General features: G+C 47.3%; 1 protein-coding gene across 1 annotated transcript in view; it reads right to left on the reverse strand.

Annotated features, from left to right (window-relative positions):
* MEI1 (meiotic double-stranded break formation protein 1) overlaps positions 1-26,095 on the reverse strand; it is a 41,639-nt gene that overhangs the window by 14,960 nt on the left and 584 nt on the right. Inside the window, exons 2-20 of the mRNA XM_064154850.1 lie at positions 25,761-25,884; positions 23,256-23,306; positions 21,398-21,471; positions 20,637-20,742; positions 19,913-20,116; positions 18,541-18,671; positions 17,438-17,552; positions 16,515-16,631; positions 15,411-15,510; positions 12,031-12,165; positions 11,410-11,524; positions 9,185-9,303; positions 7,588-7,729; positions 5,906-6,017; positions 4,482-4,542; positions 2,803-2,900; positions 1,834-2,008; positions 1,588-1,735; positions 748-1,020 (exon numbers count right to left, since the gene is read on the reverse strand). Coding sequence (XP_064010920.1) covers positions 748-1,020; positions 1,588-1,735; positions 1,834-2,008; positions 2,803-2,900; positions 4,482-4,542; positions 5,906-6,017; positions 7,588-7,729; positions 9,185-9,303; positions 11,410-11,524; positions 12,031-12,165; positions 15,411-15,510; positions 16,515-16,631; positions 17,438-17,552; positions 18,541-18,671; positions 19,913-20,116; positions 20,637-20,742; positions 21,398-21,471; positions 23,256-23,306; positions 25,761-25,884 — 2,400 coding nt within the window. The remainder of the gene's footprint in view (positions 1-747; positions 1,021-1,587; positions 1,736-1,833; positions 2,009-2,802; positions 2,901-4,481; positions 4,543-5,905; positions 6,018-7,587; positions 7,730-9,184; positions 9,304-11,409; positions 11,525-12,030; positions 12,166-15,410; positions 15,511-16,514; positions 16,632-17,437; positions 17,553-18,540; positions 18,672-19,912; positions 20,117-20,636; positions 20,743-21,397; positions 21,472-23,255; positions 23,307-25,760; positions 25,885-26,095) is intronic.

Genomic DNA, 26,095 nt, shown 5'->3' on the forward strand with positions numbered 1-26,095 from the left:
CACTGATGGGGAGAGGTAACAGGGCAGGTGGGAGAGGTGGAAGAGAGAGAAGGCCTCTGAGCAGCCATCAGGACCTGGACTCTGTCATGATTTACACAGGTGAACTGAGCTCATTATGCCAGCTAAAGGCACATTTGTCCTGCCACTTCGAGGTCACTTTCTCTCCTGCACTGATTAATTTTCCCCGTCCCAGGATTTTTATTTTATCTTTAAAGAGCAATAAAAGGTGCTATTAGCAGTCCTGAAAACCCATGAGCACTGCAAACATCTCTGACAAGACTCTGCAGTTGAAAACCACACAAAATTAAACCCCCAAGCAAACAGAAAGCTGCGCATGCTGTCTTTTCCAAGTTCTTTGTTCCTCACACCCTTCTCATCTAGCCATAGTAAATCATTGCTCCCAAATTAGCAGAACAGCCTCTTGAATGCCTGCCACAGAAGAATTTGGAGTACTCAGCTGTCTATCTGGATAGAGAAAGGAATGCTTTTATTTTTTGATGGCAGCACCCCTCAGATCCCTTTCCAGCCAAATCTCAAAAGATCACAGGGGATGGAGGACAGAGGAAGAGCTAACACACACACACACAAGTCCACATCAGCTTCCCTGGGAGGTGAAAGGCCTGTGTAGACACACATGGTCCTTCCTAGCAGAATTCTGGCCTCATAGCAGCACTAAGAGCTTTAAAACACAAAAAGTCCCTTAAAGCAGGGCCAGGAGAGCAGCCTGTCCTTGTGAAAGTCACATACCAGTAGAATAAGTAAAATGCTGGAATTGCTCTTCAGAATGGGGAGTAAGGAGGCAGCACTGTTCAGCTGATCAGACACACCAATGCCAGCTTCTTCAGTCTCACTTTGCTTGCAGTCTCCCCAGGAAAACCACAGCTGGAGCACCTGGTGTCCAAATCTCCCCATAAGTTCTGTGTAGTGCAGGAAGAACTTCAGCAGGAGAGGACAATGGACGTAGATCAAACTCAGATCTGGAAGATTATCCAGGATCCTCCTTATGGTACACAACGACCTCTGGTAAGTGTGTGGGAGGGAAGGGGGGGGACGAGAGAGAACAAAACAATCACTAGAGACTGAATACCAAAAAGCTGGAGTGAAGAGAGTTTACTGTGAGAAACAGTCGCTCTGCCTTTTAAGTTGACAATCAAACATATCACTTAAACATCATTCTGTGAAGTCCATTTGCATCACAAAAGCTAAGAAACTTGTAGGCTTTTTATACAGTGCTCAAAGCTGTGCAGCAGCAAAGAGCCATATGGGAACACTAGAAAGGCTGCTGCAGAGGCTGTAGATGTGTTCAGGAGACTGAAGCTATGAAATTTATTATATTCCATATGTGAATTCACAGCCTACCCAACGCATTTACACTTCCCACACGTACACAAGTGTACTCAGTCAAATCTGCATTCCCTAGTGGCTTTTCCCAGTTCACTTCCCAGAGTGCAGATGCACTGCACACTCTGCACTCATTCACTGCTCACCACCTATGTCAAAACACTTTCTGCAAGAGGCTTGATGAGAGAGAGGAGAAACCTCGCCTTCAAAAAAGGGCCAAGGGGTAGAAATTAAGTCTTCTTTTACCATGTCCAGAGCTTTGCCTTTGTCGTGACAGACAGCAAGGAGGTAGAGTGCAGCTCTGAGGATGTGTGGAGGGGGACAGTCTCCATGGTCCTGTGCTGAGAGGAGGAAATTTCTTATGGCTAAAAATAATTCTGCTTCTGGGACAAACCTGCATCAAAGGAAACAACAGCATTAGAGATGCCTTACCCACCAATACCTGGTATATAATGGCCACAAACCCACTTGACTTGTATACCCTTGGCTCACCTGTCCCCAAGGGTGAAGGCAAAGTATAACAGCAGTATGAAGCAGTGTTGGTGGCTATAAAGAGACTGGTCCAAAGAGAAAGGCTCAGGAGTTTCAGCCAGGAGGAGAAGGCTTTCAGCAATGGTGTAGTTTAATTGAGGCAGACCCTTCTGCAGGAGCTCAGACATCTCTTGCTCTAGAAATAGTAATAAAATGAGCAGGCAGGCAGTGATGAGGGAAGTCCACAACGAAGCAGAGTGGAACAGAGGGATAGAAGCATCTGCCTGCCCTAACTCAAGCACATTAAATTAGGGAAGCTCCCTAAGTAGGGAATATCAAAGCCAACCTACTACCCCACAGTCTGCATACAGCAAGCACAGCTCTGTGATTTGGCATGAATAGAAGTGTGACACCTAATTTAATGGACCTGACTTTAAGGATGTAAAGACACTTCTGTTTGAGGTTCCCAGCTCTTTGCTGATGCTGCCTGAGTGGTACCCAGGCACTGCCAGTGGGAAAAGTGGCTCTTGTGATGTGGAAACTTTCATCTCATTTATTTGGGACTCGCCTACAACAGAAAGTTACAGTATAGACAAGAAAGCTTTATAGAGTATGCCACAGGAAAAAAGCAAAGGACCTTAACCTGCAGGTGACTGTGGCAAGTAATACAGTTTCAGGTAAGCCATGCACAGTTGTGCTAATAAATGTCACCATGTAAACAAAACTATAAGCAGATGAAACATTCTTTCAGCTAGAGGTGCAAACTCTTGAAAAGGCATTCTCTGGGTGTTACCTCTTTGTTGGATCAGCTTAAAAAAAGGTGGGGAAAAACAACCTTCTAAATAGAGCTGATTGTCTGTTCTCCCCTCCCTCTTTCTTTGTCTTTTGTTTTGTTTGGGTTTTTTTACTTATTTTTGCATCTATGGCCTAACTAAAGGGTGTCAGGACCTTAAACTAGGTGAAGGCCTTTGTCTGATCCCTCAAACTTGCCTTCCTGAGATGAGGTTTTCTCCTTCTCCGTGGCGGAATAAAGGCTCAGGCACAAGTTGCAAAGGAAGCTGGAACAGACCTGATTCAAGGCAGGATTTCTGTGAAGAAGAGAAATACACAGTGAAGAAGGCCAGAAACATCCTCTTCATACTTCTAATCTGACACACAGTCATTTCACTGACTGAGCACACACAAGCACGTGCCCCATCACAAGATGACTCCAGGAGCCAAGGTGGGCTTCTAGGAGCTCCCAAAAAACAGGGAGCTCGTGGAAGTGTGTGTGGAGTGTGATGATGACAACAAACATGTTCACAGGCTTTGGGACAACATGAATGCAGTGAGGTAGTCCCACAGTCACTACACCAGTTGGACTCCATCATCTTAGAAGCCTTTTCAACAAAACCAATCCTATGATCTGTGACACCTGGCATCCACACAGTCCTGTCAGGGCAGGATCCCTAACACTGCAGAGAATGGGAGGTGTTTGAGGGTGGCTCCTGCTACCCAATTTCACTGGCAAACACCAGTAAGGAGATTTCAGTAGCAGTGGTGTTTCCAGGGATGAACAATAAAGAATGTCAAAACACTAAAGGATAGGAACAGCTCTATTTCCAGGTATTTCTCTCCAATTACTTCCTTAGACATAACCACACACCTTTGGTTGCCATCCTTGGTGCCTCATACTGCTGTACTCAAAAGCCTAGATCAGTCCCTCCTGCCTCCCACCATTCACAGGCATCAACATCCCCACTCCTGGAGTAAGGCTGCTCTGTATTTTGTTTACTCTTAGAATGAGAGTAAAGAGGACATAAAATATCTCTGCAGATATTGGAGAGCCTCTCCAACTGCTCTTCAACCTAGAAAACTTTTAAACACATCCAGGATCCCTGGGCAGCCCATTCCAATGCCTGACCACTCTTGCTGGGAATTTTTTTCTCCTAATGTCCAGTCTAAACCAGCCCAGGCACAGCTCAAGGCCACTCCCTCTTGTTCTGTCACTATTTACCTGTGAGAAGAGACCAGCAGCAACATCTCCACAACCTCCTTTCACATAGCTGTAGACAGCCTCCTCTTTTTCAAACTAACCATCCCCAGCTCCCTCAGTTGCTCCTCGTAAGATTTATTCCCCAGGCCCTTCCCCAGCTTTGTTGCCCTCCTCTGCACTTGCTCCAGCACCTCCACCATCTCTCTTGTAATGAGGTGCCCCAAACTGTACACAATACTCAAGATGTGGCCTCAGCAGAGCAGAATACAAGGGGACTCCTGCTGGAAAATACTATCACACCATGAAGAATGAAGATAGTGGTAAGATGTGCCTAGGAAGCCATCTCAGATGGAACTGCTGCTACTGTTACTTCAGCATGCACTGATTTGAGTGCTCCAAAGTCAGGCTGCTTATCTCTATCTGTGCAGATCACGACAGAGCATGGAATCCTCACAGCACTGTGTGAATCCACCCACCCCCTGCCCTTCTCCCAGGGAGACTGCTTCTCCCTTCTCCCACATCCAGCTCCCACCTCCATTGTCAGTTGCCATTTACATTTTGCAGTGAGATGCAACAACCACTCTTGAATCTTTCAGGCTCCCATCTTGTCTAATCAGGTGCATTAGAGAAGGTATGATGCCTGCCTTCCCAACTGGAAGTTTTTGATTTGCTTATGTATGCATATTGTGAATACCTTTGCACAGAGCAAAAGGTGGCCTTCAGCTCCAGTGTCAGTCGGATGAAGGAGGAGGATGCTAGAAAGAAAGACAAAAATGTCAAAGGAGCACAGAACCTGCACACTAAAGCAGAAGAGTAGGCAGGTCCCATAACCATCCCCACACATCTCCAGGCAAACCTTATGAGCAGGGCAGGCCATCTCAGTAACATATTTGTTAGGCCTTCTGCCCCAAAGCAAACTCCTCATAGAATCACAGAATCAACCAGGTTGGAAGAGACCTCCAAGATCATCCAGGCCAACCTAGCACCCAGCCCTAGCCAATCAACTAGACCATGGCACTAAGTGCCTCAGCCAGGCTTTTCTTGAACACCTCCAGGGACAGTGACTCCAGCACCTCCCTGGGCAGCCCATTCCAATGCCAATCACTCTCTCTGCCAACAACTTCCTCCTAACATCCAGCCTAGACCTCCCAAAGCATAACCTGAGACTGTGTCCCCTTGTTCTGTTGCTGGTTGCCTGGGAAAAGAGACCAACCCCCACCTGGCTACAGCCTCCCTTTAGGTAGCTGTAGACAGCGATGAGGTCACCCCTGAGCCTCCTCTTCTGCAGGCTAAACACCCCCAGCTCCCTCAGCCTCTCCTCACAGGGCTGTGCTCCAGATCTCTCACCAGTTTTGTTGCCCTTCTCTGGACACCTTCCAGTATCTCAACATCTCTCTTGAATTGAGAAGCCCAGAACTGGACACAGTACTCAGAGTGTGGCCTGACCAGTGCTGAGTAGAGGGGAAGAATAACCTCCCTCATCCTACTGGCCACACTGTTCCTGATCCAGGCCAGGATGCCATTGGCTCTCCTGGCCACCTGGGCACACTGCTGGCTCATGTTCAGCTACTAAGTACACCCAGGTCCCTTTTTGCCTGGTTGCTCTCCAGCCACTCTCTCCCCAGCCTGTAGCGCTGCTTGGGGTTGTTGTGACCAAAATGTAGAGTATGGTTTGGAGTATCTGAGATTCATTTCTTTGCTCAGAAGGAGAACTGCAAGCCTCACATATTTAGAACAGAGGAAGTCCCTACACCACCCCTCCAACATGCAAAGTGTAAGGAATACACAGAGTGAAGAGGATTCCCACACAGCAAAATCCCACCAACATTTCCAGTATAATCCCTGTCTATAGGAACAGCCAATCCTGAATACTCCAGAGGACAGGGTAAAGCTGACACAATTTACTTATCTCAAATAAAATCTGTCTCATCATTGCTAGACCAAATAACTACTTCCTCCTGCTGAACATGACTGTGCACTCTCTTCTTACTCACATAAACATGTAATCTAATCCTCCACAGAGAGGCTCCTTGAGCTCACTGCCTGTGATATGAAATAGCAGCAAGCTCCACCAGTTAAGAGCACTTTAGAGAGCATGATCTCACACTCTCCCCATACCCAGCTTTTTGGAGAACTTAGTCCTCATTTTTGGCACCACTGTGAAGAGGGTATTGAGAGCTGAGATGAAAACCTCCATGACTGATGGGCTGACAGCCCTTTCCAGGTAGTTCTGTGAAATGAAGAAAAGATCATAGAAGTATTTTGGTTGGAAAAGGCCTCTAAGATCACAAAGTTCAGCCTTCAACCTAAAACCAGCATGGCCATGAAACCATGTCCCAGAGTGCCATGTCCACATGTTTTTTGAACACCTTCAGGGGCAGTGACTGCACCACCTCTCTGGGCAGCCAGCTTCAATGCCTGACCAAGAAGATCAGATGCATGACACACAACCAAGGCTGAAAGCAGCAGCTTTCTTCCAGCCTCCTGCCTGCCCAGAAAGTTAGGATTTCTAAATCCAAACAAATGGAGTAACAGTTCTTCTCCCAAAATGCCTCCAGCAAGTTCACAGGCTTACAGAGCACTTGGAGACCAACTAACACTCTCATCTGCCAATGTTATGAGCTGTGCTGCTAACTCTGCAAGACATTACACCAAACAAGAAACTCCTTCCTGATTCCAGCTGGCAACCAGTTAAGTCTTAATGCACAGTGACTGAGGCTGCTGCCCACATTGCTCTGGAAGCAAATGCTCTTAGGAGTCAGATGGACAATTCTCCAGTGTGGCACAGGACACAGGACATATGCTTAAGTGCAGCTGACTTCAGCAACACCTGTCCTTCATATTTGTATTGAGTGGTGGCAAAGACAGACATTTAAGCTCTCTGTAGAGTCCACCCCTAAACTGTTTAGAATGAAATGACTCGAATGGCTCTTGTAGAAGGTCACTGGACAATTTGCTTCTAGTCCATTACCTTTTGCCCAAGTTCAGCAAGCAAGAAACAGCACACTGGTGCCAGCTGTGCCAAACTGGACACACACTGCACCCTGCCTTCAGGGAGAACATTGATGCCACTGCAACTGCCTACCAAGAGATTGGCTAGAAAACGCCTCCAAGTTGCCAGCAGCTGTAAGAATCCATACACCTGAAGCTGGGGGCAAAGCACAAGCAAGATTTACCCAACACATGGAACCACAAAGCATAGCCCCACTCTTTGGACAATCCTGCTCCAAGTGTCTCAGTGCCAAGTCTATATGGAGCACTAAGGCACATGTGACTCTCCGTGGCTGCTTTTTAAGCCATGCCCCCTGGCCCTGCTGAGGCACAACGCTGAGTGCTGCCTTTGCTATGTAGAATAGTCAACCTCCTCAGTACCTTCTAGAAAGAAGTGTGAAAACGAAATTGCAGGAGCAAAATACTGCTGCTTTCTGGGACACAGCTTTGAAAGAGTGGCAGAAGGGGAAAGAACAGTTAAGGTCTCATCGTTTTCTGCAACTTGCAGAGCTGTCATGGATTAGACAGCAGGGCAGGTAGGCTATGGGCATTGCACAGTCTGAAGAAAGACACTGCCACCTACATGGAAGCTTTATGAATTCCTCCACTCTCTGACACCGCACACTACTGTTTTGCATGGACTGCATCATGTCACATTTGGCTCTGGAGAGGTGGCAAATGCCACAGTTGTCCTTGGTTTACTCTACACATTCTCTTCCCAAAAACCCCACATATGCAACCCATTCTTGGTGCTTGAAAACACTTTTCCAGGTACTGAAAGAACAGACAAAATTCAAAGGAAACCCTACCATGACCATGGGGATGCAGAGACTGTCACAAATCCTCAACAGGAACTCAGAGAAATTGCTCAGCGTGTCCTTGCTCTCAGAGTTGGGGGCAGTGAAAGCGTTCTCCTGGGCCATGGGGTCACTCTGGAATTCCACTGCTAACCTACAAATACACAATGGATATCAGAGGAGACAGGAATCCTTTGTAAAGGAAGCGAGAAGAAACTACATTTCCTTTCCTTTCACCAGTAAGGACCCTTGATAGATTGGAAGTACAGCAGTCTGGCAATCACAGGCACTTACCTCCAGAGTGAAGCTATTAAAAGTCAGGGATGTTGCACAACAGTACAAGTTGGGAAAGGAAGATGTAGCTTCTGTGAAGAAACTGCCATGGGAAGCCTTAGTGTGGCAAGACTAAATGTTCTCAGCCAGGGTTCTCAGAGTGCCTGGAGCACAACACAGCAAACGTCATGAAAATCAGCCAGGGGACCATTCAGCTGATCTAAAAACCATGGCTGAACCCAAGTGCCTCCTGACATCACCCCAAGACACTGGGTCAGTGCAGACAGGGACATCTGCTTCTGACTGAATTATCTCAGCCAAGCCAAACACAAGTGATGTAAGGTGAAACAGCAAAGTGAGTCAGTCTTCCCTAATAACAGATCTGGGCTCATGCACAAACTCATCATGCAGCTAAGGGTGAGAGAGAGCTCCCATCCAGCAAAGCAGGAAAAGTTGGTGCCTGTGACCCACTTGCAGTAAGAGGTCACAGACATGAGCAAACCCCAGGCCAGCATCTGGTTCACATCCACACTTGTTAAAAGATGAATGCCCTCTGACCATGAGATCACAGGGATATGGTTTCACACACACCTTCCAAGAGTAGTTACACAATCAGCATCCTGGGATCATTTTCAAGCAGTTCCTCAAAGACATGAAACAAACTGATAGGTCTCAGATTTCCCAGGAGATGCATACAAGTGTCACAGAATTGTCACTATCACTGCCTGTCCCTCTTTCTGCTGCTTCATTGGCAAGTGCCTGTCCCTCTTTCTGCTGCTTCATTGGCAAGTGCCTGTCCATCTTTCTGCTGCTTCATTGGCAAGTGCCATGCACTGAGCTCTGATATTTCAGTGGTGGGGTCGTGTTGGAGAAACTCTTGTTAGCAGAGGACACAGAAATCATAAACATGAGCAACCCGTGCTGGGAGAGACCTTGGGAGTTAAGATACCAGGCACAGGGTAGAGCCCCCCACATGCAGCTGCAGAGGGTGGAGTGCAGCTGCAGGTGGGCAGAGTTTAGCCAGCCCCAGAGGCTGACCCTCAGATTTTTATGGTATGCTGACCTATCTATGCCTTACAAGTAACCCTGTACCCTCTGACTGTAACCAATCTTGGTGGAGCCTCTTGCTGGAATGCATATAAGTCTCTGTATCATGGGAATAAAGTGCATTATGACCATGTAACCATATTGGTGAACAAAGAGTCATTTTACCCAGGTGCTCCACTGGATTAACACCAATAGGGTTGGGCAGAAGAACTCAGATACAAGCATGGAAAGATGGACAGACATGGACACACACATCATGCACCCACCCACTTCCTTGACTTGTCCTCACCTGCAGGCATTCCTGAAACTTTCCAACGTGCTGAGCAAGATCTGTCCCTGTCTCTGAGGAACTCTGCTGAGATTTCTGTTTGCTGGGTGACTTTGAGGCACTGAGAACAGGCCATCACTCTGTTAAAGGAGAGAAGCTTTCCAAATCTGTTCTTCACTGTTGGAAAAAATAACTTTTTCTTCCCTGATACCAGCAACAGAAGGAACAACACATTTCATTTCACTCATTTCTTTCACATAACTGTTTTTTCAGTACTGTGTTTTCCCTAAGGAGGGCAGAGTTCAGGAGCATTTGTGCTCTTCCTATGAAGGACAGAGTTAAAGAGCTCCTAGTTCTGCACTATCCTGTCTTTAAAGTCTGCATTGCCATGGCTTGGTCTAATTTGAGTTTTTAACAGCTCAGCTAATGGAGCTTCTGGGAAATCTTGGTATTTTTGTTAATTTTCTTACTTCCAACCACTCTTCAGACAACACTGAACAGCTCCTCTCCCTGCACAGCAATGAAATCTTAGATGTTCTCTGCTTTGGCTCAGATTTGTAACTAACTATCTATGTGCTAGCGCTTGCTCCCACACAGCATCCTACTGAGTTTAGCCAGAAGCCAACTGCAGTGTCAGTTACTAATTTGCCAAAACTGGGAACCAGCTGGAACTCAAAACTTGCCTTTAAGCTTTAACCTGTTGCACTGGTCTTCTTTGAATACTATCAGAGGAGAGAACAGTGACACCTTGGTGCCTGGCAGTTCAGAACTCCTCCTCCCTTTCCTCTTTCTCCATTTTCTACATCATCTTCTTCTCCATCTTCCCCTTCTCCTCCATATTATCTTCTCCTTCTCCATCTTCCCCTTCTCATTCTCCTTATCTTCTCCTTCTCCAGCTTCACCTTTTTCTTATCTTCTCCTTCTCCATCTTCCCCTTCACATTCTCCTTATCTTCTCCTTCTCCATCTTCCCCTTCTCATTCTCCTTCTTCTTATCTTCTCCTTCTCCATCTTCCCCTTCTCATTCTCCTTCTTCTTATCTTCTCCTTCTCCATCTTCCCCTTCTCATTCTCCTTCTCCTTCTTCCCCTTCACATTCTCCTTCTCCTCCTTCTTCCCCTTCACATTCTCCTTCACCTCCTTTTTCCCCTTCTCATTCCCCTTCTCCTCCTTCTTATCTTCTCCTTCTCCATCTTCCCCTTCTCCTTCTCTATCTTCTCCTTCTTCTCCATCTTCTCCTTCTTCTCCATCTTCTCCTTCTTCTCCATCTTCTCCATCTTCTCCTTCTTCTCCTTATCTTCTCCATCTTCTCCATCTTCCCCTTCTTCTCCTCCTCCTCCTTATCTTCTCCTTATCTATCTTTCCCATCTCCTTCTCCTCTTTCTCCTTCATTTGATCTTGAGATATCTTAGTATATATTTCTCCTTTTTCCCCTTTAAAGACACCCCAGTTGTCCTTACTATCTGCCTAATTTCCTTTCTGTAAAGCTCCTTATTCTGAATGGGACACCAAGCTCTGTGTGTGTGGAAACAGACTGATCAACATTTGCCTTCAGGGCAGAAAGCAGTTCTGTGTTCTCCAGGCAGAGAAGACAGACATCTGGTATCACAAAACTTGGGCCTGAATATCAGGCATTTGGAGGTTTGGTGCTTCAGCAAGATGTATTTGCCACTATTGACATGCAATTCCAACCTACACGGCTCTAACCCTAGAGGAGGAAGGCTCAGCCCTTGTCTTTTCATTATCCATCTCCTCAGAAGGGCAGAGGTGCCAGCAGCACACCACACCAACTACACATTCCAGGAACAGGAGAGGATTTGCAGTTCAAAGAGTGGCCAACAGCATCCTTGCTGAGGCATCACAGTGCAATCAGATGACCTTCTTGGTCTGAAGGCATAGCAGGAGATGTTTATTGCAAAAAAAAATAGATTGAGCAATGCAAGCTACAAGGTGAGAGCTTGAAGAAGGAGAAGTTCAAATAACTTTGGAATACTGAACACATAAATAGAGCAGTGTGCTCAAGTGGTGCTCCATAAATCCTCACTGATTTAGGAAGACAACGTTCACCAGCATCCATCTTCAGCTAATTCCATGACAAAGACTGGTACCACCTCGAGGCATGGGGATCAAAAGAAACACCAGCCACAGGGGAGGGGGAAGGAACATATATACAACATCCATACAGTGTGTTGGGAGGATCCTCCCTGTCTGCTTTGGTCCTCCCAGCAAACGACAGCTTTTGACTTACTGCATGACTCTTGCTACTCTGTGGTGGGGAAAGGTCAGCACATCGCTTCAGCACTGCCTCCAGCAGCTTCTGCAGCTGTTCATATGGGACTGGAGGGGAGCTCAGATGGTCCTTCCTGAACAGGAAAGACAGAGACAGTGTGCACATTCCCTGCCAGGGACATTCCACCTGGGAAGGCAATGCCAGCAAAAATAACTTCTTCTGACAGCAATATGCCATTGCCACCTCGCTCCAGATCAGCACACTAAAGTCTCAGTACCTGAGCAGTGCCTTCATCTACATTTGCCATGCCCAAATGCACCCTCACTGCATTCACTGTCCACTCCCACCATGTACGTGACTGTATGAAGCCTTCTGCTTGCTACCAGGATAGGGCACAGGGGGACAGGAACTGCAGTACAGGCCTGCCTGGGACGCTGGGTCCTTGCTGCAGTGACTTGCTGCCTACCACAGCTTCATTACCCTGGCAGCCTTCTGAGTGTGGTGGGATGCTGGTTTTGCTGTACCCACGCCTGTCTCAGCCAGAAGTCCCACTGCAGAGCTCACCCACACAGCCACAGGAGAGATGCAGAGACCAACGTGGTAGCACAAAGAAGAGCCTGCCAGTACTTTCCTGCCTACCTCAGAAAAGCTGCCACAGCTCTCACAGCCTCCACTACCACCTCCAGCACTGGGCAGTTCACTGTCTCCATCAAAATATCAATGGCTTCTATACATACACCTCGGTTTGTGAACAGTTTGATTTCCACTGGTTGCCTGCAAAGGGAAAGAGGGGCAAGCAAGGAGAATATTCTCAGAGTTAAGTAACTGGAGTTCCCTCTCATCTCCTCACCAAATGGACAGCTGAGTCATGTGGCTCCAGCCATGCTTTTCAGTATTCAGAGCCACTGCTCTCAAGGAAGCAGTCTCAAACTTGAGCAGCTAGAGGGTTAGCTACAAAGAGTGGACTTCAGCAGGTCTGGATCCCTACTGTGATGAAAAAACTCCTACAGCCTGGATAACTGTGTGACTGTACCAGCAAACACTGACATGAAAAGCACAAGGGAAGCAGGCTTTGCAAAACACAGTGAACTCTCTGCCTAGGATTTTATGCTGAGGCCATCTGGCCTGGCATTTCTAAGTTCATCTGGCAATTCCTATTTCTCCATAAACAAGCAAACAACACCATCCCAGAGCCAGGACAGTGCCACGAGAACGTGAGCCTTACAGCACCTCTAATGCCAGATGCTGCCAGGAGGACAGGGACCTTCATGCACTTGAAAAGTAATCAGGAAAATTAATACAATCCAATAGCTTTGACAATTCCTCCTGATAGTGAGCATTTGGGCCTGATGGCCTCACAGCCCAACAGCTTTAAGCATTCAGCATGAAAGCATGGAGAGATGACAAACCTTTAAACCCATTGCTGGACAGAGCTGTGCAAATGGTGGACTATGCTCATTTGGCTCCTGGCAAGTCAGGTACAGCTGGGAACGAAGTGGGAAGACAGGCAGCTACACACTGACAAGAGGCTCTCCAAAAGCAAAGCTAGAAAAGCAGCACAGTGTGACAAGAGCCAGCCTTGTATGCCCTGTTACTTAGTTTTCATAGGCATGCTTGACTAGAGCAAGTCAGCAGCTCCCATGCACAAAAGGGAGAGGAAAGCAAACTTCAGTGGAAATTACACTGCTAGACCAGCTACAGGGCAAAAAGTAAACAGAGGCACAATCATTCTGACACTCAGCGGGACACAGCCCAGCTTGGCAGTCACCTCCTGTTCTGCTGGCAAGTAAAAGGCCTTGTGGAACTTGTGTGGAACCTACAGGGACAGGCTAAGAGAGTTAGGGCTGTTCAGCCCAGAGAAGAGAAGGCTCCAAGCAAACCTTACAGCAGCCTTCCAGTACCTGAAAGTGGCCTACAAGAAAGCTGAGCAGGGACTTTGTACAAGGGCTTGTAGAGATAGGATGAGAAGAAATGAACTGAAGCTTGAAGAGGGCAGACTTAGACTGAATATTAGGAAGAAGTTCTCTACAGCAAGGGTGGTAAGACACCAGCACAGGTTGCCCATGGAGGTCATGGATGCTCCCTCCTTGGAGGTGCTCAAAACCAGGTTAGATGAGGCCTTGAGCAACTTGGTCTAGTGGAATGTATCCCCTGCCCATGACAGGAGATTGGAACTAGGTGATCTTTAAGGTCCCTTCCAATGCACTCTATGAATACAAACTTGGGCACTTATGGCCCAAGCCATAAGTGATGTGCTGAACTTCCAAATTGTTTCTCCTTACACTGTTACTCTGCTAATCCTCTGTATTTATTTAATCTCTGACCTTCTGAAGTAAAACACAGCAGGGGAAAAAAAAAAAGTCTTCACTGACTCATGCAGGGAGGAAGGGATGGAGGAGTATTGCTGACTCACTCAAGAAGCACAAACCTAAACCCACTTGCAATATGGTGCACTATGATATCTTCAGGGCCTGGAAGAAAACTGTGAAGGACAGCAGCACTCTTGCAGCTACCTGCAGCTTCTCATCGTTGGGCCCCAAGCTGTGCCTGTCACTCTGGTTGTGTCTGGGAGAGTCAAGGGGCACTTCAGGGCAAGCTACCCACCATTTAGCCTGGAGAAGAGGAGGCTCAGGGGTGACCTCATTGTTGTCTACAACTACCTGAGGCCAGGAGGAGGTTGCTCTCTTCTCTCAGGTGGCCAGCACCAGAACAAGAGGACATAGCCTCAGGCTGCGCCAGGGGAGATTTAGGCTTGAGGTGAGGAGAAAGTTCTTCACTGAGAGAGTCATTGGACCCTGGAATGGGCTGCCCGGGGAGGTGGTGGAGTCGCCGTCCCTGGGGCACTTCAAGGCAAGGTTGGATGTGGCACTTGGTGCCATGGTCTAGCCTTGAGCTCTGTGGTAAAGGGTTGGACTTGATGATCTGTGAGGTCTCTTCCAACCCTGATGATACTGTGTGATATTAGTTTCATTCCTGACAGCCTGCCAAGGGGAGCAGCACGTCCTGCTTGGACAACACCAGAGCGCAGGGCTTGCTCACACAAGAGATTCCAGGAATCTCAAGGAAAAAGCAGGAGGAGAGGTTCCAGGAATCTCAAGAAAAAAGCAGGAGGAGAGGTTCCAGAATGAGATCCCTTTATCCACTACAAGATAGTTTTAAATAAAACATTATTTCTAAGGCAAAGCTCAGAGAAACAAAATAGATGTGCTAGAAAACGAGAGTAATTGCAGAGGGTTCTCTTTGTTTTACAAGCACAAACGCTGTAATTAGTGTTTCTCACATTGTGGTTTCTCTTTTTGACAGATCCCACACTGGCATCACCACACTTTTCTAGCACTGCTGCTTCTCCTTCTCCTTTTTACCCTGCCCCTTGCTACAAAATTGACTGTGACATTTCCAAAATTTAGCTCAAGGGCTCTCTTGGGGGAACTAAGTGGCAAAAACAAGACTCTGTCACTAGCATGACAGGACAGGAACAAGATCATAGAGTAAGAACAGGAAGCACAGAAGAAAAACAAGGCAGGGTATGTTGTTCCTTAGTAGAAAACAAGAGGAAAAAAGTGACAGAACACATTAATATTTCAGCCAAGAATTTGTTTTTGCTGTTTGAATGTAGCTCAGATGATGATATAAGACAAGAAGCCATGGAATTTGCACGCTCTGTTTCATCACAGAGGTGCATTTAGTAGGAGCTGGCCTGCTCACAGATGCCTGGACCTACCTAGCCTTCCCTCCTGCTTTGTCTACAGCTGAAAGGAGATTTCACCTCCCAGACTGGCAAAAAAGCAGGATGAGCAGGTATACTGATGGATGAAAGCACAAAGGGGACAAGCTGGAATGTTCAGAAACAACCATTCACAAGAATAAGGGAGATGCATCTGTTCAGCTTTCAATAGCAAAGATGCAGATGGGGCTGTAGATATCTGGTCTCAGACAAAAGCAAAAGGCAAAAGCACCACAGCCTCCATCGGAGGGCACCAAACTCTGCCTGTGCTAGCCTGAGGTGTGCACTGCCTTACCGTTTCAGTATTTCAGTGAAGAGCAGGAGCCCCTGTTTGTGCAACTCCACATTGTTCAGCTGCAGGACATCCTGGAGACTCCTCATTAGAGCTTCAATGCCTGCATATGTTAAAGGGATGTCAAGAGAGGGCCTTTAACATACCAAATTTTATGGTGGAAGTAAAATTCTTTTTTAAAAAAGAAGGAAGATTGGAATAATTATCTCAGGCTCACAGCATGTTAGGGGCTGGAAGGGACCCAAGGAGATCATCGAGTCCAACACCCCTGCCAGAGCAGGAGAGTACTAACACAGATCACAGAGGAACACATCCAGACAGGCCTTGAAAGGCTCCAGAGAAGGAGACTCCACAACCTCTCTGGGGAGCCCATTCCAGTGTTCTGTGACCCTTACAGCAAAGCAGTTCCCCCTTGTGTTGAGGTGGAACCTCTTTTGTGCATCTTACACCCATTGCTCCTTGTCCTATCCCAGGGAGCAAGTGAGCAGAGCCTGTCCCCCCTCTCCTGCCCAGCCTTCAGATACTTACAAACATTTATCAAATGCCCCCTAAGTCTTCTCTTCTCCAGACTAAAAAGCCCCAGGTCCCTCAGCCTCTCCTTATGAGCCATGCCCTCCAGTTCCCTAATCATCCTCATAGCCCTCTGCTGGACCCTTTCCAGCAGATAATGACAGATTATGCTTCCTAGTCTCTGACAGAAACAACCACCCAAAACCCTTGAGTGCTCTCTCAGCTCCCTGATAGGCTCCAGCCTTCACTGGTGGATGTTAAGGATGTTCACACCAGAAAACTAGATAGAATTTAGCCTTTCTTCTTAAATCCACTCTTGGTATGTTCACAGGAACACCTAACAGTAAATCTGGTAGTGTCAGTCATGATAACTAGCTATTAGAACAAATGCCTGCTCATCAGCAAGTCCTTAGGACAGTGACACTGTAAACTCAAGCTATGCTGGCCACCAAAAACACATCTGATAGGTACTCATTTTCAACCCTCTCTCCATCCTGACTGAAAACTGTGTGTATGAAGCATTGAAATTCAGCTAGAGGCACAACAAATGCCCACAGTATTACTGCAGTCACTCTGTCAGAGAGGTTGATGACTCACCATAGACTGTGTGACACTTGGAGAAGAAAAGGCGCTCCTCAGTCAGCAGCAGCAAGCAGCAATACACTGACCAGATGAGAATTTCACTGTTGCATGAGAGACACTCAAACAGGAATTCTGCAAGCACACACAAATAAGGTCACCCTGGTAAAAGGCAGTCTGCTCACAGCATGGCACAGCTGCTTCTAGAACAGAGCAGAGGAAGGAGGAGGAAAGGAGGAAGCCTAGCAACAGGCACAGCCACAGGGAGATGAGCTGTATTATGAAATGTCAGGAATGGAGAAAGAAGCAGATGCTGGGGGGTATGGTAGCCTTCCAAACAAGGTGACTGGAGAGCAGAGTCCCACAGGCGCCTGCTCAGACTCAGCAGGCAGGAGCTGAATTGTGGCTCTAGCCTTCGGCACAAACGAAAAGCCACAAAGCAAGCTGCAGCACAGATGCAGTGATCCCTTTTTTCCCTCAGAACTTTTCTATCTCCCAAAGAATTTGGAAATTGGAAGCATTTCTGTCTTCCAGGATTACAGAGAAATAATAAATCATCACCCACAGCTGCATCTTAAAGCTAAATCCTAGACCAAATCCTGTGCAAACTTAACAGTATTCAGTGAGCCAAGATGGAACCACAGTCTGTTTAGGCTTGTATCTAAGACCCTGCAAGAAGGACCTTGACCTCAAGGACTTGTCCAAATTCTTGCTGTGGAAACTCCATTCTGACTACTGACAGCTGCTTCTATAATTTCAGCTGAAAATATACTCTCCTTTTCTACACCTAAAACCACATTAGCCATTTCTACTGGTATAAAATGGCCACTGCATTCCTGTCACCAGTGGATTCATGGGGCCAGACCAATTCCTAAAACAAACAGTCAGGGAGTGCTCTGATCTTGGGAGATGAACAGTAGGATGCTACTGCATTTCCTCACCTGGGACATCTGCACGGATAAAAGCAGGAGCATATCTGCTGGGCGAGTGAACCAGCACTGCAGCCACACAGTGAGAACTTGCTGCCTGCAACAACTCATCTTTGGTCAACAAAAGCTGTTGGGAAACAGAAGTCAGACTGAGAGAGGAAGTCAACTATGCAGATATGAGGAGGAAACAGTTTCCTTTGCATTTTAAAAATTGAAACATAAATGAAGATCTCTCTTTTGACACATAGAATCATAGAATCAACCAGGTTGGAAGAGACCTCCAACATCATCCAGGCCAACCTAGCACCCAGCCCTAGCCAGTCAACTAGACCATGGCACTAAGTGCCTCATTCAGTCTTTTCTTAAACACCTCCAGGCACAGTGACTCCATCACCTCCCTGGGCAGCCCATTCCAATGCCAATCACTCTCTCTGTGAAGAACTTCCTCCTAACATCCAGCCTATACTTTCCCCGGCATAACTTGAGACTGTTCCCTTGTTCTGTTGCTGGTTGCCTGGGAGAAGAGGCCACCCCCCACCTGGCTTCAGTGTCCCTTCACGTAGTTGTAGACAGCAACGAGGTCACCCCTGAGCCTCCTCTTCTCCAGGCTAAACACCCCCAGCTCCCTCAGCCTCTCCTCATAGTGTTTGTGTTCCAGGCCTTTCACCAGCTTTGTCGCCCTTCTCTGGACACCTTCCAGCACCTCAACATCTCTCTTGAGAGATTTCATATTTCATATTTCTCATATTTCACAGATGAAACTTGCTAAGGCAAGATAAAACACTGGACCAAATACACTCAACAAAATGCAAAATGAGACCCCCCAACAGGGAAGACTATCAGTAAGAATAGCTCTGCTGCCATGCTTAGTCACGGTGGCACTACAAGTGGTGCCATCAGACCTCAGCTGTGAGTAAAACCAGCTGAGGTTAGGACCAAAGTTTTCCCCTTCCAGGATTCAGGAATGAACAATGAGGTGATCTATGGGGGTGCCCCCATTTCCCACTGCCACCTCTGTTGTTGTTACTGGCAGCAGCACACACACAAATGTCTCAGATACTCAGTATGGGCCATCAAATTATTTATGTTTACCAACAGTTTACTTCAGGAATCACCTTTTTGAGAACAAGTGGCAGTGGATTTTCCTCTTCCAAAATATCAGAGTTCTCAGGCTCCTCCCCTGTCTTTGAATTATTCATGAGAACAGATACAAAATGGTCAGATTTCAGCAGCTCCTTTAGCAAACCTGCAAAAGCAGCAAGAGTGAGCACCATACTGGATACAGCAAAGATAACATTAACCCAGGAGCATTCACAGACTAAGACTTGACAACTTCCTCCCCCTTCCTGCATTTCTAACAAAGGCCCTCACCCTCATCTTCTCCTTGCTGCATCCCCAGACGCTGCCATGAGCCCTGTGTCTTGCAACAACTTGCTGCTGACGTTTTTTGCTGGGTCAGATCTGCTCCCTGTTCCATCTCAGAGTCATGAATGTGCACTGCTAGATGACCTCAGCAGCACTCTACTTGCATCATCTTCTGTGCTCCAGTCCCCAGTCCTTAAACTGTTTCTTGGAAGAGCTCTTGCCCTGCATTTTTCTCCAAGTTACAATCAGTGACCCAACAATAAGCAGACATTTTCTCTGGAATACTTCCTAGCAAAGTGGCATTTATCTTCTCCCTCTACTTCCACAGGCTCTTATCAAAACAGCTGTCTTTAGCTAAAAGATATCCACTCACACATAAAAGCCCCAAGTATAAATGGGCAGAGCATTGCTGCAGGTATTGATGTGAATCATCAGGACATGTCAGTACAAATTCACAAGCAGCATTGCCTGACCTAGAGAATTCTACTTTCAAAGGAACCACCATCCACTTCTAGCAGCTGAGCAGATGATCTGAGGAGCAATCCAGTTCCTGCCCATCTTCTACAACAAAAAGGAATTCCCTGGATAGTTTACAATGCAGGCAGTGTCAGAAAGGCTAAAATTGTGCTCCACAGCAACAGCTCCTAAGTGCAGCTGAAAGCATAAAAGCAAGGAAGTGCCACTTCCACACTAGCTTTCTAATGTAAATAACACGATGTCCTATATCTGAAGACCATGTTCAATAGACTCCATCCCACTGCTCTCTAAAACCCACCTGTCTGTGCAGTGGTTGCATTCAGACATTTTAAAGTGTGGTCTGTTCCTAGGGTGAAACATCAAACTGAGACAGGCCAGGCTGTGCACAGTGCAAGCCAAGCTCTGAAGAGACTGTTGATCAGTCAGTGCTAGGCAAATGTGGGGCTCGAAGGACAACGAAGGGCTAGGGGGAGCTCAGCAGCAGGTCTGGGCCACGAAGGAACAGCAAAGATTGACTGCTTCAGACAAGCAGCAAAAAGCTCCCCTAGGGCACAAACCGCATTAGAGCACCTAAACCAGCCAAGGGTTACTTCCTCATTCTGAGCCTTCTCTTGCACCTTGCAGTTTCCCTCAGCAACACCTTACCCAAGCAATTAACCTGCAGCTCCTTGGTCTGTGCACATCCCAAAGTATTCAGGAAAAGACCACAGAGCCTTTCTTCAAAGTGTGCTGAGAGCCTTTCTGTGCCAACAGAAGAGGAGTACAGCTTGCCATACAAATAGCAGACCGCAGCCTTGAGGGCTTCATTTGGGTACATCAAACCCATCAGCAGATGATCCACTAAATTATCTAGTGCAAGGAACAGAAGCAGAAAACATTCACACCAATGAATTGCATTTTTAAAAGCACCAACCTACTTCCCTTAAAAACCTGCCAAAGCTCACTGGGCAGATTGGTGCATGCAGGCTCATGAATGCAAACAATCAGGCAATGTGCTCACCACCATTTGTCCCTCTGAGCAGAGGTACAGTAATAAATAGCTAGAGGAGCTTACTGTTCACCAGCTGCTTCCACAAACAACTGAGGCTGCTGGTCAGGGACTGGGCCAAGAAAACTAAAGGTATGCTGCCTGTGGGGCAGATCATAAATCCCAGTTCACAAAGCCTGCTTTTGCCAAGTTGGCAAAAAGCACAAGGACAAGCCTGCTGTGAAGGTATTGACTTGCAACACAGGAGGCCTGAATGCCACTCCAACCTCTGGATGAGCTTCTTCTGTGACCTTCATGAATTCATAGAGGGGAGTACAGGCATGCATACATGTATTAGGGCTGTGAATATGACTCTTCAGCAGGTCATCACACATTACTCACTGTGCTCTACCACCAGTATATCAGCAAAGCCTGGGATGGCATCTGCCAGCTTGCCCAAGAGAGTGAATGTGGGCAGTGTGCCTCTCATACTACTTGCTTGGCACAGCTGTAGAGGAGACAGAGAAAGGAGACATTTCACTAGTGAAAAGTCCTAGGGCAGCAAGCTCTTGGTGATGCATCGTACTCCAGAATAGGCTCTTTTCCAGAGCTGAGTTGTATTCACCACTTAAAGTACACCACAGGAAAACTTTGAGCACACCACTAAGTCTCCAAAATATCTTTTCATTAATCAAAAAAACTCTTGCTTTTTGCTCCTTTTTCTCTCTCTCTCCCCTTCAGCTCTTACAAGAGCAGAGGAACCAGCTGAATTTCTCTCAAATTTCACTACTTCCCAGTTTTTTGTACCCTATGAGACCATTACAGACCTAGGAATGAAAAGAGCAGGGGCCCAGAGCACTGTTTGGGAAGGTTCCTCATATAACTGAAACTGTTAAGGTAAGAAGAGAAGAAAGTGAGGGAGCTACACAGCTTCACAAGAACATTCTGAAGCCATATGGCTGTGAGGCGTCATGGGAACAATAGGAAAACTCCATGGCTGACACCATCACTGCCAAAAGCACAGCAGGGGAGTTGGCACTAAGACATCCCACTGCAGCAGAGCCTGCATCCCAGAACAGTAGCTGCAGACTCGCAGGGCCCCTCCTTTCCATCTCTTCCACCTCTTGATTGAAAGGAAGGGCAGGGAATTCATCCTCACTGACCTCTTTTTGGCTTTCATCCAAAATGCAGCGTAAGTACAGCTCTGACTTCAGCTCAGCCAGAAGCCGCACCAGAACTAGGCAGAAGAAACAGGATCAGTAATTCACACCCCAGAGCATTCCCAATCCATCTTCCACAGGGCTTTAGAAGAGCAGTGAGCAAAGAGCTCAGCAATTAAATGAGCATAGAGGTGCTGAGCGAGCAGGGTAACGCTGGCGTTGCCAGCACCATTACTGCTGATAGCCCAGCCCGAGCTCCCCGCAGCAGTGGCAGCAGCCCTGCTCTCGCTGCACTACAAACCAAGCATGGAAATGAACTGCGAGGACAAACCGAGCATCAGGGCACTAAGTAAACAAAAGGACTGAGGAAAGGAAGAGGGGAAAAAAGCCCTACTTTGAAAGCATAAAAACTTCTGGTAACTGAACTGCATTTCTTACAGCATGAACATTGACCTCTACAAATAGATCTTTCTAGAGAAGGTATCAGAACTGAAACAGAATGTCCTTAGATGTAGACTGAGCATCTCCTGTCTCTGAGGTTACAGTGCAGCCACTCCTCCCTGCTACAGTTGTCCTACAGACCTTGCCAGAAAGCAAAGCCTCAGTCACCTCTGTGGCACTGTTCACCCCCTCAGCAAGGGCTGTCATTCACGGTTCACTGCAGCTTTAAGAACTCTGACTGCTCTGTCTTGACACAAGGAATCAACAAGAAACTGTTCACCAGGCAGTGACTGCACATCACCTGGCTTTCCCTAAGAAAACCACAGCAGAGCTGCCTGATGCTAGAAGGCTGCCTCTGCCTCTACACCTATGCCAGTGAACCAGTTCCTCTTCTGGTTATTTTAAGAACTTGGTCACTTGAATGGTCAGCAGGTAAGAATTTGGCAATAGCCCCTTGACTGGGACACTGTGCAGAACACAGTTCCACAGGATTTGGTAAGGCTGCCTTGGGTGTATCTTGCTGTTGTGGCATGACTTCCTTGAAAAACACTTTTGGTTTGTGTTCCAGGAGAACATCATATAAAAAACCCACCAGGGACTTCTCTTGGTATACCCAGGGCAATACTGGAGAGGTATCTAGGAGACCTACTTTAGCTAAAGAGCTACACATTTTAGCAGAGATACACCTTGGGGTGATTTATGGACGGTTTAAGGACTCTTTCTTGCCCTGAACTCTCAGAACCTCTACAAACTTTCAAGAGGCAGATTGTTACTAAGGTAGAATTCCTCTGTTTGAGAGCATCCATCTCTCAACAGACTGGTAACGTGACAGAAGGACTTGTCACCTTTTCAACACCGCTTCAAGCAAGTGCCTGAAAACCAAGGGAGCTGGTCACACCTCCTTCCATCTTTCATGGCTGGACAGGAGGAAGTCATTGCATAGCTAATATCACCAGACTCAGCAGGTTAACTGGACTGCAGAGATTCCTCTGACAGCAGGTGTTTCCTTCAGACTTCAAATAAGGACTGCAGCCTGCACAGGTAAATCCCAAATACTCTCTGCCCTGAGGAGCAAGCAGTATGTCCCCAAGCTCCCTGAAGCCTACATGAAGATTTCCATATGTTTTGAGGCTTCAGTTAGGTCCAAAGATGACAAAGATGAGGTGTTGTTTACTACTACTCATCTGACACCAAATTCATAGCACAGAACCTGTGAGAGAAATGCTAAATATTTACACCTGCAGGCACTCCTCTGGCCCCAAATGTTGGAACAGTCTGCTTGTCACTGCTTGTCACAGAAAATAGCAGCTCTTGCCAATTCAAGCTGTGCAGAAGCTGAGCATCTTACTATAGTTATCAGACAAGACACAGCCTCCCTTTACAAACTGTCAGTAACTGAGATGTGACATCTAACTCTCACCTTTTGTGACTAGGTCCAGGGCACTGCTGTCTTCCACAGTATGCAACATCCCTAAAAGATAAACCAGAGTCATGGAACCCATTGTTGCTTGTGGCTGTCAGTGCTCTTAATGCCTTCTTGTAAAAAAGAGTTGCAACTTTTTTTCAGAACTGCTTTGTTTTCCCTGCTTCACATCAGCCTGACTTTGTCGGAGGAAGGATACTCTCAGGGAGTACAGCAAAAGGTAACCTCCATCAGCAGGGCACAGAGACTTGTGGCATTCAGCTCTCCTGCAAATGTTGCCTGCACTGCAGAATTGAAGGCAATGGCTCCACCTATGCAAGTACAAAGGTTACTGCAACCATCTCACTGCTCGTAGCCGGCGCTAGGACACTGAACCAGCCCTCCAGCTCGGCCCGAGTTGAAGTCCACCTCTGACTTGTCATTCCTATCTCCTATTCATACCAATAACCACGAACAAGTCTACTCAGTCCACAGCACTGAAACTCCCCATACCAAGGTCTGAACATCGAGTTCAAAGCATATGGAAACTACTCCAACATTAAATCAAACCTGAAGCACCACTTCACAAGTCCTTCCTACAACAAAAGTGTAGGACTGGATGTATCAAAACAAGCCACTGCCTACTATGCCACACTAGACTAGAAACTCTACCTCCCAGTTCCTTCCAGCTACAGGTACCTACAGCATCAGGCACCTGGTTTAGACCCCCATTTCTGCCACACCAAACCACTTCTTTCAACATACCCAATTAAATTAACCTCCCCCCTGACCTCTCAGAAATTTGATCGACTAAAGCAATGTTATGACATTGCAAGTGAGGGAGTGATTTATTTCCTGCCTCATCTGCCCAATCCTCATTAACATCCTTATCTGCACACAGCATGAGCGAGCCCTGCAGTAAAATTCAGGCTTACCTGAACTTCTCCATCTCCCCACAGGTAAGAGTGGGTATACACCACATTATACCTCTTCACATTACACCTCTGTCAACTCACTTTCTTCTGCCTGTGCTTATCTCAACATTCTCTCTCAAAAAATGCATGTATTTTCCTAAACTCACTATTAATCATAGAATGGTTTGGGTTGAAAGGGACCTTAGAGATCACCTAGTTCCAATGGGCATCTTCCACTAGACCAGGTTCCTCAAGGCCCCACCCAATCTGGCCTTGAATACCTCCAAGGAGAGAGCATCCATGACTTCACCGTGCTACCTAGAGTTCTTCACCCTCCTAATATCCAGTCTAAATCTGCCCTCCTCAAGTTTCAATCAATTTCTTCTCATCCTATCACTACAGACCCTTGTAAAAAGTCCCTGTCCAGCTTTCTTGTAGGCCCCTTTCAGGTACTGGAAGGTTGCTATAAGACTTGCTTGGAGCCTTCTCTTCTCCAGGCTGAACAGCCCAAACTCTCTCAGCCTGTCCCCATAGTGGATGCTCCAGCCCTCTGGTCATCTTCATGGCCTCCTCTGGGCCTACTCCAACAGCTCCACGTCCCTCTCATGCTGGGGACACCAGACCTGGACACAGTGCTGTAGGTGGGATCTCACAAGAACGGAGTAGAGGTGAAGAATCACTTCCCTCATCCTGCAGCTCACACTTTTGATGCAACCCAGGATACAGCTGGCCTTCTGGGCTGCCAGTGATCATTGCTGGCTCATGTTGAGTTTGTGGTCAGCTCATAACCCCAAATCCTTCTCCTCAGGACTGCTCTTGAGCCACTCCTTGCCCAGCCTATATTTGTGCTTGGGACTGGCCCAGCTCAGGTGCAGGAGCTTGCACTTGGCCTTGTTGAATCATAGAATCATAGAATCAACCAGGTTGGAAGAGACCTCCAAGATCATCCAGTCCAACCTATCACCCAGCCCTAACCAATCAACCAGACCATGGCACTAAGTGCCTCATCCAGTCTTTTCTTGAAGACCCCCAGGGACGGTGCCTCCACCACCTCCCTGGGCAGCCCATTCCAATGCCAATCACTCTCTCTGTGAAGAACTTCCTCCTAACATCCAGCCTATACTTCCCCCAGCACAACTTGAGACTGTGTCCCCTTGTTCTATTGCTGGTTGCCTGGGAGAAGATGCCAACCCCCACCTGGCTACAATGTCCCTTCAGGTAGTTGTAGACAGTAATAAGATCACCCCTGAGCCTCCTCTTCTCCAGGCTGAACTTCATGAGGCTGGCCTGGGTCCACCTCTCAAGCCTGTCCAGCTCCCTGTGGATGGAATTTTATCTCCTATCTGTACAAATACAAATCCTAGAGTGTGCAAGCAGTCATACACTGCTGCTGAGGAAACCCACCACAGCTTCTGCATGGAAAATAAACTATGCAGAGGGGTATGCTGAAGACCTCTGCACTCCATGCAAAGGCAATAATCACACTGCCTTTTACCCTTACGTCCCCTCTTATGTCTTTATTTGGCTTCAGAGGTGGAGCAGCTTCACATCCAAAACCAGGTCACCGCCTTTTCACTGCAGTGAACTGCTGTGGCCCTGAACCTCTTACCAAAGAGTATTCCCATGAGATGCATGCAGACTCTCTCATCCGGTGCCAGCAGCTGGACGACTGGCAGGGTCTGCCAGGCCAGGGCATCGTGGAGGCGGGAGAGGATGTGCTTCTTGCGCACCAGCTACGGGCAGAGAACACGGCCAGGTAGTGCTCAGGACTGAGCCACCCTGCTGCTCCCACCACCCTGGGGGGCAACAATGCCAAAGGCCCAGCAACAAGGTGACACTTAGCTAAACAACATGAGACACCCAGCCCCAAAATCAGTGTAAGGCAGGGGGCATCCAAGCAGAACTGCAGTGCCAGCTCTGAGGACTCAAGGCTGGCAGCAGCAG

The sequence above is a fragment of the Pogoniulus pusillus genome, chromosome 15, assembly GCF_015220805.1.
Source record: "Pogoniulus pusillus isolate bPogPus1 chromosome 15, bPogPus1.pri, whole genome shotgun sequence".
Taxonomy (NCBI): Eukaryota; Metazoa; Chordata; class Aves; order Piciformes; family Lybiidae; genus Pogoniulus; species Pogoniulus pusillus.